At 37.5% G+C, this 18,792-nt stretch overlaps 1 protein-coding gene across 1 annotated transcript in view; it reads left to right on the top strand.

Moving 5' to 3' along the window:
- LOC127575007 (glutamate receptor ionotropic, kainate 2) overlaps positions 1–18,792 on the top strand; it is a 358,965-nt gene that overhangs the window by 288,383 nt on the left and 51,790 nt on the right. Inside the window, exons 13-14 of the mRNA XM_052024597.1 lie at positions 11,065–11,183; positions 17,185–17,402. Of these exons, the coding sequence (XP_051880557.1) occupies positions 11,065–11,183; positions 17,185–17,402 (337 nt within the window). The remainder of the gene's footprint in view (positions 1–11,064; positions 11,184–17,184; positions 17,403–18,792) is intronic.

The following is an 18,792-nucleotide window of genomic DNA, read 5'->3' as shown; positions in this document are numbered from 1 at the left end:
AAGGAATCCCTAGGATGAATGTACTTTTAATCAATCTGTAATTCAGAGGCAGGTCAGATCTAAACTTGGTCCAGTGGCAAATGTGATGGTTGATAGGAAGTTCAGAGGGCTGTCTGGCTCTGGAGTTGTTCCACTGTGTTAGATTCCTCACTGTTTCTGTAGCACTTATCTGTGTTTTGGACTTAACTTCAAGAGCTATGATTAAGATGCTTGAAGATGAAACCAAAGCTAGTAATGTGGTTAATAGTGAGTACAGACCAAGAGTTGGGATGTGGGAATAATTTGATCAGCTGCAGAAAGATATCAGTGAAGTGGTCAGCTGTGCAAAAATGTGGCATATGAAATTTATTTCAGAAGAAAGTGAGATAGTACATTTGGAGAAGCCCAACAAGGCAAAGGAATGCATGATAAGTAGTGGTATTCTTGACTGTGTGGAGGAACAGAGGGGTTTTGTCTATACCTGAAGATCTCTGAATGTGGAAATGGTTGAGAAGGCAGACATGATACATACCTGTATTAGCCAAGATATCAAACCTATGAATAGAAATGTTATGCAGATCTACTTAAAAATCTGGTTAGGCCACAGAACTCACTGCCTCAAGAGTCGTTGATGCAGAAACGCTCCCGCATTTAAAAGTATCTGATTGAGACCTTAAGGTGGCATTTTTACAGGTTACAGAGAGAGAGATGGGACATGGGACTAGCTTGAGTGGCTCTTTTTAATCCTAACATGGATGTGATGGGCCACAAATTTCCATAATTTTGTGAATCTGTGAAGGCCATGTGCGTAAACCCTAAACTGGGTATGAGAGCATAATCACAGCTGATATTGCCATTCTCAATGCTGGGCTGTTAAAGAGCTAGTCACCGAAATAACTTTAAATGTGAAGAAGGAAGAAACAGCAAATCAATATATTTCCTTACATTGGTTTAATGAACACAGTTGCTGTTCACTTGGAGGCAATGTTCTTATTAGCAATTAGCACACAATGACACTTCAAGTTTAATTTTGGATGCAAAATTGTGGGTAACATTCCAGTGATTATATCCTGTCAGATGCTGAGTTTACACGTTTCTGAAATTTAGTCTATTATGGACCGAGGAACCAGGAGAGTGAGCTGAAAGGATGTTCATTGCCTTTCTTCAACTCTCTCAGTACCTATACAAAGTGGATCTGATTATGATCCAGTACTTTAATATAGTTACAAGGTGCATGGGTTTTGCTTCTTAAGTACTTATCTCTGCTGCTGTTTCCATCTTCTCCTGTTCTGGGCTGTCAAAATACTTTTGTTTACCTAATTATGGTAAGGCTCTACCCTGGAGAGCTATGCTATGGATACTTCTGTCGGGTAGTACATTCAAGATGAAATCAATAGATTTTTGGACATGAAAGAAACCAGAGCATAATTGGAGCAGGCAGGAGCCTGCACCAGCTAAGAGATCGGTCATGATATCGAATGGCAGGGCAAACTCAATGGGCTATGTAGCCTATTTCTGCTCATGTTCTTACTTTTCAGTGAGTGGTTCTTCTGCTATGCCGTCTGAAATCTGAAGTAATTCTCAGGATGGGAAATGATAGTAGGAGTGATATGGCAAGCATCCTGGCTCAATCACACTGCATACCCATAATTTCAAGATGTCAGAGTAGCCTCAAGGCTCAATATGAAGTAGCAGAGAAATCACTAGAGCAAAAAAAACAGAGGAGTAGAGCTAAGTGACACTACAATTTGAAAATTACAGATGGCTCAGCATATGTTTTATGGCAGAGGCCAAAATTAAAGGAAAGTCAGGGTGTTGTACAAAGCCATGACTACAAATCTCCAGTAATATTAACTGATGGGTCAGTACTTGAAGCAATGGTGAAAAGCACAGTGGCCTGGCCACTCAATGGATGTTACTGGCAATACGAACACCTAAAGTAATGAGCAGCAACTGTCATCTAAGTTGGTTCAGAATATGCACCTGCTTATTTTTTATTCACCATCTCTGTGAGGATAAATTAGGTAAGTTATTCCCTCTTTCGCCTTTCTCGTCTGTGAAACTAAAAGATAAAAAGAAAGTGTGCCAGCATGTGTTGAGACTTATTTGTCACAAAATTAAATGATGCACTCTAATAAACAAGATTTACTTTTAATGAAAGTAAAACAATAATCACAAGGCTTAACTCTTGGTGTAAAAAAACCTTACTGTGCAAAGAAAACCCAGATTCTGTAGAACCAATTTAGAGGAAAATACATAAATTACACTTTGCATACAAAAAAAGCAAGTGGCATTTTGTAATGTATAGTGTAATCCATCAAAATCTAAGCAGTAAAGTCAATATATTTTTCATTACAAGATCCTATTGTGCATTCTAAAGCAGCAGCAGAATTACATCATTGTTGTTTAGCACTGGTTTCTTTGCACTGATAACAAAGCTTATTGCTCATGGATTTAATTCTATTACAAAGATCATGCAGGAAAAGAAAAGAGACTGATATTTTTTCATTTTGCTATATGTTTTGTTTAAATTGTAAATGATGGAATGAGAACAGGGAAGGTGCAGGCCTTTCACAGTCAATATCTGTAGAAGTACACAAATTACATAAATAAAAATAAGGCAGAAGTATTTCATGACAAATGAATGGTAGGGGTTAAGCATCTCAATTTCATTAATGAAAATCCTTGCTCCCCAGGATTCATGTCTCCATAATTTCCTGTAGTTTTGCCATGAGTATCATTCTTAACGGTTTGGATTTATCAGTATCTCTAGTAGCAGTTGACTAATTAAGCAGAGACAATTTTTTTTATCATTTATGATTTTAAGCAGGAACAAAAAAAAATCATGGTGGACAGGGAAAACCCACTTATCTATCCAGCCTATCCCAAAGAATTGTGATACCTTATGTGTCACAATATTTACCCTCGACATAAAATCCCTACAACCAGAACTAAACTACGGTGGCATAAAGTAGTAGCTTCCATACACAATTAAGCTTTTTATGGTATTTTTATAATAACTCTTACCTTAAAGTAAATGGGTTTAAAAGAAACGTTTCCTCAAATAGTCCTTTTTGTTGCAATGATGGTAACACTGGCTGTCATACAGAAGTAAGTGATTTGGTCAGCTCCAGTGGAGCGTTTAATACCCTGTGTATTGCCTTTTAAATCTGCTACATGCAGGGTCAGCCAAAAATACTTTGTCCTAGGTCAAAAGTAAAAAAAAAATGGCTGAGTGCCAAGGATTTAGTGGAACATTTGTAACATAAATAGCAACAGCTTTAGATATTTTCAAGGAAATATAGCTTCACAGAATATTTTCCACAAAAGATATGGTTAATTTACTTCCACAATTTGAAACGTTCTTTTCAGGAAAGCTTTGTTTGTCTTCTTAAAGTCACTCACTTTGCAATTTTTTTTTTAATCTGCAGGTTGTTATATAAATAAGTATATTACAGAAGTGTATACATGTTAATTATTAATTTCACTTTGTAAGGAAAAAAATAAGATGCTTTTATGCATATAGCAAGTCCCTGTCTCCAAAAGATAATCATAAAAATAACCGTTACAACACAAAAGACTGTATGCAGCACTTTTCACAAGCTCAGCATGACTCGCAATACCTTACAATGAAACAATAAAATGTAGGAATGTTTTTCAAAAATCTGCAGATGCTGAAAATCTGAAATAAAAACAAAAAAAACTGCTGCAAACACTCAGCAAGTAAGTGGGAAAAGAAACAGAATTAACATTTCAGGTTTAAGATAATTTACAGAAACTAAGCTTCCACAAACAGTAATGAGATAATTCCAGATAATCTTTTTTAGTGATACTAATTGAAGGGGAAAGTTGGAATAGAAGATCTAATTTTTTAGAATCATGTCACCCTAGAGAGTGAACAATGGTGATCTGATTTAATATCTTACTTGAAATATGGCATACCTCTTCATATTGTATTGGGGCATCAGCTTGGATTTTTGTGCTTAATGCTCTGGAATGGCATTTGTGCTCATAACTTCTTGACTCAGGTGGGAGTACTACAAGCTAAGCAAGAACTAACCCCTCATTAGTTAACTTGATTCCTGGAACTTTTACTGCATGATACCATTGTACAGTTGCTTGATTCATTTTATAGAGATTGTGTCTTCCTTTACAATTGGAAACAGATTAATTGAAATCAAATATTATCTGATTAATTATTCATGGGATAATACTGATAATGTAATTTCTAGATCTCGGCTTGCCTCAGCTTAAACTTAACCTAGCAAAGCAGTCAAATGTAGAGAAGTTTCCATCACAACGGTAAAGAACACCCACCTCCCAGGTATTATTTAAATTAAATATGCTCTGTTACAAATTTCATAAAGTGATAATCTCTTGAATCTGAATTTCAGTTATAGCAAAACTTTCTTCAGACATTGTTTACTTTATCAAAGCACTTGCTCCTGTGCTTTGGAACTTGGTAACACGATAATGTCACTGAGACAATGATAAAGATTTCCTCTTGTAATCCACAGCCCAGGAGAATCAAAGACACTAAATCTGGATGGTGAGGGATCTCATTAGCATCTGAACTTTACAAAAATAATTTATGTCAGACATTTTTCCTAAGCTGTTCCTGCTCTGCCTCTTTATAATTATTTCAGCTACATTTTCAGCAGTTATGGCAACAGAATGAGTGCAGGTCCAAGGAAAGTCCTGGCCTTGGTGTAAGGAGATGTTTAAGAACAAGTTTTATTACAATTTTGTACAACGTTTTAATACCTGATTACAGCTTATGCGTTGTAACCCCCGCTATTTCATGAACACGGCAATGTTCATACATCCCATCATTGAAATAAGTTGAGCACTGAGGTAATGTAACAAGAAAACAATTCTCTCTCTGATACAGCATAAATCATGAACCATAAACCAAGCATGCTAGAAATAAATGTCAAAAGAGAAAAAATTCTAAGAGACAAAAAAGTTAACCATTCAAATAGTATCTTCAGGAAGTTGGAAGGAAGGGGAGAATTGTGATAAAATAATATAATCTGCAACGTGTAATCTCTTTGAGTGATAGACAAATGTGTTAAGGCATTAAAGAAATAGGAAGAACACTGTATTTTAATTTTCACCCCAGGACACTAAAATCAGACTTTTGGATTAATTTTAATGCAAAGCGTTGTTTAACAGGTACTGCAAGACAAGTTCTTCCCCCTTGTATAAAAAAAAACAAGGAAAAAGGAAGTCTAATGAAAGGTGAGAAAGTAGAAAATAGCTTGGATATTCATGTTTATATTCCAAGTTCATATTGACCTATGAATTGATAGTAAGGTAAAATCTTCAAATGTAACCAGTTGATCAGGAGCCTTTAGTTCTATTGGTACAAACTTACAAAATATAAATGCTAAAATATTGCAAAAAATAGTAGCATTTCAATTGCTGTATGCTGAATATAGCTCACCACTAAGATCTGGTGATGCTCTGTCGAGAACATTCTCTTTTCCAATTTTTGCTTTTGCCTGCATTAGTTCAATGGAATCCTTGGCATCCTGAAGCTGTGATGTCATCAAGCTGGCTGGGCAGCCAATCATATTGAAGAACTGGCACATATAATTAAGGGAGGCAAAAGCATAAATTTGAATTCACTTTTTTTTAAAGATTATGCAGAGTGCTAAATAAGTTGGATCATACACATGAAATTGTTGATGCTGAAACAACATTAAGTTAAAAAAATCAAATCCCTTACCTTTTAAAATATTCATATGATGGAATTACAACAATCTTACATAAAATTGGTTTCTCCATGGAAAGGTAGGACCAGCTAAGCAATAATTATAGTTCAGTCATCATTAACTTGAATTTCTCGTAACGGATATGAGATTTACAGCGTATTTTACAGTGATTAGTTGATAAATAACTTCAATTCACAGCAGTCCAAATGATTTTCTTTGATTCCTTTGGAGAAAGCTGCAAACAGCACAGAATGTAGAGGTGTGGTGAGTCACTGATAACAAATTTGGGATTTCCTTGTGGCATTAGTTTCACTATAATTACTCCCCAAAAACTGGGACAATTCAAAGGCCTGAGCAGATAATCATTGAATGAAATGTCACTAAATTCCCTTTGTAGTGGAACTTTTTGCAGATTTTTGTTGAACACCTCAGAACCCTGCCTGTTGTGATTCAGAGTAACCTACCAGTCTAAAATTTGGATAAATTCCATCCATAATTTAGGTAAACTTCCAATGCATTATATCAAATAAAATCTGCTATAAAGCAGAACCATGTATCCAGCAATCAACATTGGTATCTGTGCAGTAATCCCTTAATTAGCGCTTCATTTATTTCTTGTGCCAATGCTTTAATCTGTGCTATGTCATATGTAAAGCTTATAACCCATGCAGAACAAGTTGAAATTACAGCTGGCTTTGTCTTCCATTTTATTCTCACTGAAGCATCAAATCATTAGCTATGATGTTGTTCTACTTCTAGAAATAACATATTAGAACTCTTAGCAGATAATGCTAAGAAAGATTGTTTTGCCTGCTTTTTCTCTGCTGTAGGTAGGTTATTGTTTCTGTTAAACAGCTCCTTCTTAACCATGTCCTGCCAGTTTTGTTACTCTTTCTCAGGTTAAAGTGACAGTTTAGTGATTGGCTGTAGAAATGTGCATTTTAATTTGTTCAGGTGAAATAGTCAGCATGTTTTGCACTTTTCTTGTTTTATATGGCCTGTCAACTTAAGGAATGGTGCTCTGCAATGGGATAGTATTATATTTTATATATTGAAATTAACAGTCCCAACATAACATAGCTAGAGGGTTTCAACCAGACTGACCAAAGATAAAGTCAACATAAGAAATGTATAATCTAGAAGTACTGCCCCAATGGCACTGTTCACACATGACATCAAACATATATCTTTCCCCTTTAAACTGCAGTTTTGATGGCGATCCTTTGGGCCACCTGAAATTTCCTAAAATTGTTGTATTAATTGCACATTCCTGCAGTTGTGAAGGCGTTTTATAAATAAAACCCCTTCTTTTTCTTTCAACAGGTGTGTCCACCCAAGTCACATTGTCAGAGAATTAAGACATATTCCAGCTACAATGTTAGAAATCCTGCATATTTCAAAAGGCATAATCACATCTACTACAACATAAATATTTTTTAAATACCATGTTTGTTGCTGAGCTTCTAGCTGCAGATGTCAAGGCCACTGTTTCTAAATGTAACATTGACATAAAAGTTGATGCAGAGGTATAAGTAAGATCATTAACACTGTACATTAAAAACTATGATTTCAAAATTTTGTAAACATCTACTTATTTTAAAAATTCCAATGCAGGGTCATGTCAAAAGGCTTGGGTAGAATGTCTAATTCAGTAGGTCAATGAGTTAGCACGGGCAAGGTGGACTGAATGTCCTCCATCCATGGCACATCTTTTATTAGGCAATAAAACAAAATCGTTAAAAAGCAACAGCAAAATTGTGCAAGATTATTCCCAATATAAACATATATCACTGAAATGACTAATTGCATCAGGTATCAATGGGAATCCAATTTGTGCAATGATGAAAAACTGCATTTTAAAGAATACTTTTAAAATGCAGATAAACAAAGAAAAGAAAGAAAATGGATATGTTAGAAATCTAAATCAAAACAGCAGATGCGTGAAATTACAATTGCATATGTAAGTATGATAGGTTGAAATGGTTTCAGCTTTTAGTGTAAGTACTTAACCTGACCAGGAATACCCAGCATTTGACTGATGCCAAGTCATTAATTATTTTGGAGAAAAAAATTGGAAGCCTCACAAAAGGTAGAGTGTTTACGACGGAGCCCACAAATTCCTTGTTGTTGCCTGCTACATTTAACTTGGAAATATAATAGAAAAATATCAGAGAAATAAGGGAACACTTTCAACTTTGACAGGGGTGTAAGATGCAGCATAACCCTGCTGTTCATTCTAAAGCCTTCCCTATGATCAATGGAAAGGAAATCAGGCAGGGTAGAGGGTGTATAATGAGTTGCCCAATAGCTAGTTTCCATTTTACATCACATCCTCTGTCAATGATCTGGCTAGAGTAGTTTCATTAGGTTACATTGAAAAATGACACATTTGTTATGAAGCGGAAAATCATCATTATATGAGTAGCTTTAATGATTTGAACAAAACATGCATCTCTATAATAAAGATAACCATGAAGCTTGGAATGTAATTCTACTTCCACTTCTGATTGTCAGTGTTGCAGCTCCCACTGCTGGTATGTCTTGCCTTTCAATTAGTTACTGGAAGCTCTAAAACGTTGCAGTTAAGACTCCTTTAATATTTGCATAATTATGGCTAAGATGTGTCATGGAGTAAATGGGAAACTGAGTCAATGTGGGATTTGTTATTTACTATTTGCATCTTCCTATTTGTATAAAGATTACAACTGAGCTTCAAAATGACAAGCATAAGGACCACTTAGGTCTGTACACATTGTTTAAACTCCTCCCTTCCCACTGACTGATAAATGACCAAATTATGTTAAAGCAGTAAGACTAGTACAGTGTTTTCTCAACTGCAAACTGTCTTCTAAAGCCATTCTCTCCATTTCCTCCTCCTTCTTCCAGATCTCCTGTGATGACTTCTCTTCCTTTCCCACACTGTTGCCTTCAAGGATTTACCCTTGATCCCATCCTGTTTCTCATTGACACAATGTCTTGCAGTAACATTACTTGAAAACAAAGCATCAGTTTGCTCATGTATGTTGGCATCATCAGGATCTATCTTACCACCACCTCTCTCAACTCCACCATTGTATCTAAACTGACAGATCAATTATCCAGAATCCAATATTGGATGAGAAGAAATTTCCTCCAAGTATGTGGATAACCCAAACTATTTTCTTCAGTCGCATTTATAATTTTTGTTTCTGAGTTGCTGCCTCTAACTTTCCCCCAGGCAACTGGTATCTTATTTGACTCCAAGATAAATTTCTGTCCACATACAATTGAGGTCACAGAATTCCAGATTACCTACTCCCTTAGCTCACCTGCTGCTGAAACACTCATTTGTGTCTTTGTTTCCTCTGTTACCTCCAATGCATTCCTGGTTGGTATCCCATAATCAACTGTCTTTAAGTATTTTATCCAAAACACCACAACCCCTTTCATATCTTGCACCGTCCATTCAACCATTACCCTAGCTCTATGAATTACATTGGCTCTTAGTTAAGTAGTGCATCAAGTTTAAAATTCTCATCTTTGTTTTCAAATCCCTTAACTTTCCTAGCTTTTAAATTCCCTCCATAAATCTCTCTGTCTCTCTGCCTTTCTTTCCTCTTTTATAACACTCTTTACATCTCTACACTCTGTATTTTGAAGATGTTTTTATGGGTTGACGTCAGTTTTTGTTTGATTATGCTCCTGTGAAGCACCATTTTAAAGGTACTTTTTAATTACTTGTGGTTTTGGTTGATCTTAAAAGGCAATGCAAGTTCTCAAACTACTTTTTTTCTCTTCAAATTAGGAAGCATTTAAGAGTCATTCTGTGTGAAGTAGCAAGTGTTCCATTGATTGCTAAGATTATCAGTTACTGTCTTTTTGCAGCTGAAATTTAATACTGCCCCATTGGTACATTCTTTAAAGTCTGCCAATTAATGATAAAAATATTCAGTTTTTGAAAGACATATGTTATCAGTAAGAAGTCACTTTAGTGAGAAATATTATGGAGTGGTCTATTAGTCTCACTGTACTGTGGATACTGCATTATTTTGCACCCTTCTAACTGTATTAAGGGCAACAACACAGGTATCACTAATGTCTGAAATATACACTAAGAAATGCAGAACTGCTCTCTTATGGTAGCAATGCACTCCAACACAGGCTTCCATCATTATCCTTAGCTCACAGTTTCACTGCATGCTAAATCAAGCTTCACTGGACTAAGTGGATTTGTAATGCACACCTGCTACAGGAATAAATTGAATAGTTTTCACATCTCTACACTTTGGATTTGGTAAAACAGAAATCCATTAGAAAATCTGGTATTTATAGTATAAAGTGTAGCAGTTGGAGAATTGGGATCAAGCCCTGGAAGCAAGGTGCTATGTACCCTTTCATTCTTGGTGATTAATATGTGGCAGGACTGAAAGGGAAGGAAAGTAATTTAAAAAGGAAGCAAACTACTTCTCTGCCTTCAAAATCATTAGATCAATCACAATGTATATTTTGTTTTTTTGAGGAAAAATGAGTTGACTCACCTTCAAAATACACAGAAAACAAATGTAATTGTTTCAGTCCGGTTTCTTGCACCTATAGGTGACTAAATTAAATAGGACCTTGGCATTCAGGCAGTCAGTACTATCCTTGAGAAGCTAAAGAATGTGGGGGTGCCTGGAGAGTGGAACAATCATCATTGGAGAGAAGAGAATAGATTGAGACAGCTGTATTTTAAATAATATTGGAGATATTTCATCAGGAGCACTGGGGGAGGGGACATATTTTTGGACTTGCACTGTTCCCGAATTGCTTAAAGATCTTGATTTAGCTTTTAGGTTATGTAATCCAAATCAGCCAAAGTCGAGCAAACCTGATCAAATCATTGTGACTGTCACTGGGCGACATAAGATATAATGTTTGAATTTCCAAAACAACTTCCATGGAATAATATTTAGTTTGGTTATAGTTAAATAAATTGATGCCAGAAGCTCAGGATACTCGGCTGGATTTCTGCTGTAGGATCTGTTCCATTCTCTACCACCACAAAACTTTAGTACAGAGAAAGTGTACCTTTAGAAGGGAGACCAAAGCACCATTGCTAACAATGACCAATTAATTTTGGAAATGCTACTTTGAAATACTTTGAAATGGTTAATTTTGGGTGTTTTAAATTGAGATCACCTTTAGAAAATGTATATTTTTTAAAAACAGTTTGCTTATATGTGTTGTTCAAAATTTGTTTTGCAATGGACTAGAAGTTTTATGAATCTGTTGTTGCAATTTCAGTTATGGATCTTAAACTTGCTTCTGTTTTTTTTTCCTCCAGGAATCGTGCACTCTGTTGAGATTTTGTCTGCTCATAGTTTCAATTTGTTTCTCTCAATTACCACAGGTTTAGCCCATATGAGTGGTATAATCCCCACCCTTGCAATCCCGACTCAGATGTGGTGGAAAACAATTTTACCTTGCTAAATAGTTTCTGGTTTGGAGTTGGAGCTCTCATGCAGCAAGGTATACGCTTCAGCCTGCACCTCTCTTTGGGCACATGTCCCACTCTTTGCTGGGGGTAACTGCTCTCAGGCACTTGGCTTGCATGGGTGCCTCTTTGCATGTATCCTATATTAGCACACAGATTTTTATTTTTAAAAGCATCTACTGATCTACATCAGAATTGAGCTGCACAGTTTCACACTCATCATTATCTATACACTGCATGTGACTCCATTACATGTGTGCCTGATGTACAGGTAAGTATTCCATCATATTAATACACTTTCCTCAGTACAACAGGGTACATGATAAGAGGGAACCCTTCTTCGCCTGCTGACCCCCCAGAAAACTGTGGGATAAAGTGTTGGACATGACGTTACCTTGGGTACATGACAGTCAGCCCCAACCAGGCTCTGTCTAAGCATCCTTAAAAGGCACCTCCTCTGGTATGTGGGTAAGATAAGAACTTTGTGGTAATTGCGTGACTCTTACAGCAGATAGTTCCGTCTTCCCCTGGCGTGTTGTGTGCCTGCAAATGCAACATTGCTTGACTGCAGCCCCACCTTAAGGAGTTAAGAGCAGTCCAAGTGGGCGAGTAGTCCCTGAGTGGGTATCATTTATGATTTTATGTATCGGACTGCATGCCTCTCAGGGCCTATTTGTCATCATGAACAAGGTATATTTCTCTTCTTTTCTTACAGAGTTTTATAAAGTTAAAACTGGATTTGGAGTTGGCTGTCATGTCCAAGCTTACCTAGTTTAGGAGTTAGGTGGTAAGATGGATTGTAAGGGTAAGATGGATCAATGAGAGTTTTCTCATCTCTTATATAAACTGCTATTAAACCAAATTACTGAAATGCTTGAAGAATGAGTTGTAACTTTATCTGAGGAATCCATCTTTCTCACATTCCATATTACCCAAATCTAATTTTAAAAAAGTACACTTCAAATGTTTCCATCCTGGTTAATGTAAGCAATCTTACATTTGCATGATATCTGTTAAATGAGCATAGCATGCAATAAAATGCATGATTGAGCATCAGTTGTGCAATTTCATCTTTTAATAATTAGCCTGAGAATAAGATGGGGAGAAATATTTCTTGATGATAATTTTAGTGGAAATCCTATTTTGTACTCACTGGGATTTTGTTGAAGTTATCAACTGGAGACATGTGATCCGCCCCTACCCTATTAGTTGCTAAATACCTCCTTGGCATATATTCACTAATAGGAAATTGGATTCACTTGCATTATCTTTCCTCTGCTCTGAACACATTTATTCCGTACCAGTTTAGGTTTGGAGTTTCATGTGACTTTCAAATAATAACACACAACCACCACAATTTTGTGCTATGTGGATCAATTGAAGCCTTACGTAGGTGCAAGAGTACATTCTAAAATTACAATCCCAGCATGTTGTCACTGTACTTTATGAAAGATGTTAAAACCTTAGAGAGGGAGGCAGAGGAAAAGCTGGAGAATGGTACCAGGAATAAAAGTCATTAGTTATCTGAAGAGGCTGAAGAAGCGGGCAATGTTCTCCTGAGAGCAGAGATGTTTATGGGAAATTTAAAATGGAAGTGAGGAAAGACTGAAAGGTTTGAATGGAGCCAAAAAGAAGAAACCACTTCCAATGGCAAAAAGCCCAGTTACTAGTGGAGACAAATTTAATCTAATTGGCTACTGAACCAAAGGCTGCATGAAGGGCAGAGGGAGATTTAACATGGTGAGTTTTATGTTCTGGAGTGTACACGCCTGAAAGGATGGTGGAACCAGATTCAAAGAACATTTTCAAAAATGAATGTGATAAGATGCAGGACTTTGGGCAAAGAGCAGGGGATTGACACTGTTTGGATAGCTCTTTCAGTGGCAACAGGGCACTGTGGCATTGAAAGGCATTCCACTCCACTGTGACCTTCTGGGATTCTATAAAATGCCGAGATTTAAAGATTATCCCATCTTGCAGACTTTTCCTTCCATTAGTATGACTGAATAGAGGATTCTGAGCCTTTTATCTAAGCATGTTTGCAAATCCCCAATATAAACTTGCAAAGATTTTGTTCTTTATCATTGGCAAACTCATGTGGTCCCAGTTAGACATATTGTTACAACAGTGATTGATAGACAAGATATCATAAGAATGAATTTATTTTAGGATTAAGGTTTGTTTAACCTCAGTCTTTTGGTGTAATGCTGACCTGTGACTGTTGGTTATGAAATCATGAACAGTCAACTCCATCCAGTGTTGAATAAATGGAATATATTTTTAAGCAATTTAACTATTGGATACATTATACTCAGGGGTTCAACTAAAATATTACTAAAATTCATGTGCATCCATAATAAGGAGTTAAGGAGAAATGATAAGTTGACTCTAGAATGAGTCCATCATTCAACTTCCTTATCGACAGTTTCCAAATACGTACAGTGCACTGATACTTGTATATATTGCCATTCAATTGTTCTTGATAAAAACAATGATGAGGTTTAACTACTAATATTTTTGTACAGATATTCCATTGGTGAGATACACAATGAAAACACAAAATATCAGTTGATTGCCTTGGGTGGAAAATATCAGAATAAAATTACATATTTTAACTTATTCTCCAAACCACTGAGTACCGGTCAGCTTGTGACTTAATTGCTCACATAATGTGGTCAGTCTCACTTATGTTTATACTTATCACATGTGCCACCACCTAAAAATAGCCAACATTATTGTGGTTCAATCCTTATAATTTGTATTGGCCAGTTGGAAACACATTTATTTTATACAATCCATGCTGTGTGCTCTTCTGCAGAAGGCATAATGAAGTCGTTAGAATGACAATGGTCAGATACTAGTATCTACTAAAGACTAGTTCGTACTAGAGATGGGGTGGTACTTGACCTTATCCTATGAAAGAAAACTGGGCAGGTCATGGAAGTGTCAGAGGGGGAGCACTTCAGGAACAGTGACCTTAATTCTGTAAGTTTCAAGGTAGTTATAGAAAGGGATGAGGTTGGTCCTCATGTTAAGGTCTTGAATTGGGGGGAAGACTGATTTCAATAGTGTAAGAGAGGGCCTGGAAAAAGTAGATTGGGGCATATGCTTGTGGGTGAAATGACAGTTGACAAGTGGTAGTTTTTCAAAAGCGAGTAAGAGTTCAGGGCCAGCATGTTCCAGTAAGGGTGAAAGGCAAAGATGGCAAGATTAGAGAAACTTGGATGATGAAGATTTGATCAGGAGAAAAAAGGAAACACATGGGCAACTGGGATCGAGCCAGTCTCTTGAGGAAACATAGAGTCTGTAGAAGAGAACTTAAGAAAGAATTTAGGAGGGCAAAAGGGGGCCGTGAAATATCCTTGGCAACTAAGATTAAGGAGAATCCCAAGACACTTGATAAGTATTTCAGGAGCAAGAGGATAGATAGGGAAAGAATGGACCAAAGAGATAATCTTTGTGTGCAGCCAGGTGATGTGGATGAGGTCCTAAGTGAATACTTCTCATCTGTATTCACCAAGGAGGACATGGAAGATGGTGAGTTCAGAGAAGGGTATGTGGATAATCTGGAGCAGGTCAGTGTTAAGAAGGAGGCGGTGTTAGATGTCATGGGATGGATAAGCTTTGATTAAACTCCAGGGCTGGGTGAGGTCTATCCCAGGTTGCTATGGGAAGCAAGGGAAAAGGTAGTTGGGGCCCTGACGGAGATTTTTGCACCTTTGCTAGCCATAGGCAAGGTGCCAGAAGAGTGGAACATAGCTAATGGAGACACAAGAGAGACTGCAGATGCTGGAATATGGAGCAACATACAAAATGCTGGATAAACTCAGTGGGTCAGGCAGCATCTATGGAGTTAAATAGACAGTCAATGTTTCGGGTTGAGACCCTTTATTAGGACAGCTAATCCTGCTCATTTATTTTAAAAGGGTCGCAGGGATAAGCCAGGTAACTGCAGGCAGGTGAATGTTTTGTCAGTGGTCAGTGGTAGGGAAATTATTGGAGGAAATCCTGAGGGATAGGCTTTATGCACGCTTGAAAAGACAAGGACTCATCAGGAATTTGTGTGGGGGAAATCGTGCCTCTTGAATTTGATTGAGATTTTTTGAGGAGATAACTTGGAAGACTGATGAAGGCAGGCTGGTAGACATTGTCTATGTGGACTTTAGTAAGGCATTTGACAAGGTTCTGCATGGTAGGCTGATCCAGAATGTTAAGGCACACAGGATTCAAGGTGAGCTGGCTATTTGGGTCCAAAATTGGCTTGGTGAGTAGTAGTGTAAAGGCAGAGGGTAGTGTGGAAGGATGCTTGTCTGGTTGGAAGTCTGTGACCAGTGGTGTACTGCAGGGATTGGTGCTGGGACCTTGTTATTTGTGATATATATATTGATGGCTTGGATGTGACTGTAGGAGGTATGATTAGTAAGTTGTTTGCAGATAATATGAAAGTTAGTGGTGGTAAGATCAGATGGAAAGTTGGGTGGAACATTGGCAGATGGAATTTAATTCTCACAAAATGGAACTTACTCTGGACAAGTGTGAGGTGATGCATCATGGGAAGTCAAATAGGGGTAGGTCATTTAAGTAAATGATAAGGTGCTAAGGAATGTTAATGAACAGAGGGACCTTGGAGTTAAAGTCCATAATTCCCTGAAAGTGGGGACACAGGTAAATAGAGTGGTGAAGAAGCTATACAGCATGTTCACCTTCATAGATCAGAGCACAGAATATTGAAGGTTACAGTATGTTGTAACTTTCCAAATTATGGATTAGACCACACTTGGAGTAATGTGTGCAGTTCTGGTCACCCGATTATTAGAAGGGATGTGGTTGTGCTAGAGAGAGTATAGAGGAGGTTTACCAGGGTGTTGCCTGGATTGTAGGACTTTAGTTATGGGGAGAGATTGGATAGGCTGGGCTTGGTTTCATTGGAGCGAAAAATGCTGCGGGGTGAGTTAATAGAGGAATATAAAATTACAAGTGGCAGAGACAGTGTAGATATTCAGAATCTTTCTCCCATGGCAGTGATATCAAGAACAAGAAGGCACAGATTTAAGATGAATGAGGAGCTTTAAGGGGGATTTGAAGGGAAAGTTTTTTTCACACAAAGAGTGGGTGATATCTGAAATGTGCTGACAGAGGAAGTGGTGGAGTCGAATACAATCACTATGTTTAAGAGACATTTTGACAGTTACTACAACACGCAAGGTATAAAAGGATAAATTCCTAATGTGGCCAAATGGGATAAGTTTAGATAGACAAAAGGTTGGCATGGACATGGTGAGCTAAAGGACCACTTTCTGTGCTGTACAACTCTATAACTCTATCTTGTCCAAGTGGTATTCTTTATGTGGATGACAATCTGTTGGCATCATGGACTCAAAAGACACCTGCCAGGAATTTGTTAGCCTGTTGATGGGATAGAAAACACTTCCTTTTTGCAAACTTCTAAACAGATCTCGAAATATGATGAACTTTGTCAGTCTCAACCACTTTCTTGGTTTGCAAATTCCACAACACAATGTTATCACCAATGTGGTGCAGATTGGCAGTAATTGTTCAATTCATTTTGTATCAACACAACAGAGCAGTGGACTGTACCCTCCATAAGTCATGCTGGACCTTGGTTCAAAGATCTGATCTTGACAGTGGGCGAGAAACAGTTTAGTTGGTTTCCTTGAAGAATTTGATTTACTCAGATGCTAATATTTGCATATATTTTGATTTAAATTAAGGAAGTACATATTCTGCCAATGAAAATGTAAAACATTACATCTGGTTATAGATTTACAATTAACACTCCTTGGAGACTTGGAAAACATATAATTGAACCCCTGACTATATTGCGCAAAACAAATTGGAGCACCAATTGATCTGAGAGCGTGGTGATTTTCATGAAGCACTCTATGTATTTTTGTCTGGTGATTCAGACCACGAATGGAGCCACTTTTGCCACCCTGTGCTCTTTAACTCCATCACTTTTGTTCCCCCACCCCTCCCCCACCACCATCACCCCCACTCCCCAACCACTCTTGTCAGGTTCCGAACTAATGCCCAAAGCCCTTTCCACCAGGATCGTGGGTGGCATTTGGTGGTTCTTCACACTGATCATCATCTCGTCATACACTGCAAACCTGGCTGCTTTTCTCACGGTAGAGCGCATGGAATCTCCCATTGATTCAGCTGATGACTTGGCGAAACAAACCAAGATAGAATATGGAGCGGTAGCAGATGGGGCCACTGTGACTTTCTTCAAGGTATGTTCCTGCTGTGTGTACCATTCCTTCATCCACAATTGTTTATCACCACCAAAGAAAAGTTAAAAGCAATTCAAGTTAGGAGACATGTCTCTGTGGTATGTTCATTAAAGCATGAATTATATTGTCAAAGTGACATTGATAAATAACATTTAGTAAGCATTGGTTAATGAGTCAGCTTCTGACTTCAATTATAGGAGTAAAGATTTAGGACTCTGATGCATTCAAACATTGTTATGGCTATGTGAAGTGACACACAGTTTCATTCAGTTGTTTTTAACCACTTGGTAATTTGTACTTTATTTCTTTAAAGAAACACAAAGAAAGAATAAAAATACAGGCACTTTCCGGTGTTTGGATTCTCTTTTAGAATGATTATTTCTAAATTCGCCTTATATTCTTGAAATAATAAATAGAAATTACATTGTTCAAGGACAGGAAAATTGGCTGCACGTCAAAGGCTGTAGGGAGCTGCAGCTTAGTAATGTTAATTCTGTGGCCTACAGACCTGTTACATGTGGATCCTTTCTACCAAAGGATCTGCTGAGGAAGAACATCTGCTTCTTTTTGCCACCATCTGACAAGTTTTTCACTGTACCTCGGTACAGTGACAATAATAAACCGATTTACCAATTTATCAATTTACCAATATAGAAAATTGCCATTTTCCTAACAAATTTAACATTGGGAAACTGTAGACTTTTCCATCTGTCAGTTTTGGACAGTTGTGTTGCCAACTACATTGCCTGAGGTCTGAGCTTACTAGTGAGAAGCTTGAATCTTAGTCATACATGGCAGTAAGAGACAGGTATAAAACATGTCCTTAGGGCAATATTGGGCAATTGGGTGATCTTTGGGTCTGAAGAAAGTGATGGTGGTGTTTTCGGCGGTGGATGGGAATGGGATGAGGGACATTCTGAGATGTAATGGCCCTTTTTCATTGTCAGTGGATTATTCCTAGAGATTCATTCCTGCTCCTCACGAAAATAACTCAAAGTTTTCTCCGAACTCTTCTGCATCAGCAGAGATGTTGGGTGTATTCCACTCAGATAGCTGTAATAGACCATTGACCAGTGAAAGAACATTGACTCGCATATTAAAAGCCCTTCCATCTGACATAGGCTGGCACCTAGAAGTTGGTGTCTGGTGGAAAGTGCTGTACACATTCCATGTCCTCAGAACATTACAAAGTACTTTTAGGCCATTGAATTATTTTTGAAATAGCAATATTGTAATGTTGAACTGTTGTGGCACATGTTGAAGGTGAGTCGGAGAGATCTTCAGCAAAGGGCCTTAATGTTGCTTGATATTTGCCCAATTGGTGACTATCCATTACATATTATAACTAACCTATATTTTAATAATCTGATATATGTGGCAGAATGATTTG

This window comes from Pristis pectinata, chromosome 10, assembly GCF_009764475.1.
Source record: "Pristis pectinata isolate sPriPec2 chromosome 10, sPriPec2.1.pri, whole genome shotgun sequence".
In the NCBI taxonomy this organism is placed as follows: Eukaryota; Metazoa; Chordata; class Chondrichthyes; order Rhinopristiformes; family Pristidae; genus Pristis; species Pristis pectinata.
The sequence above is the reverse complement of the archived record's forward strand: the minus strand, read 5'-3'. Positions and strand labels throughout refer to the sequence as shown.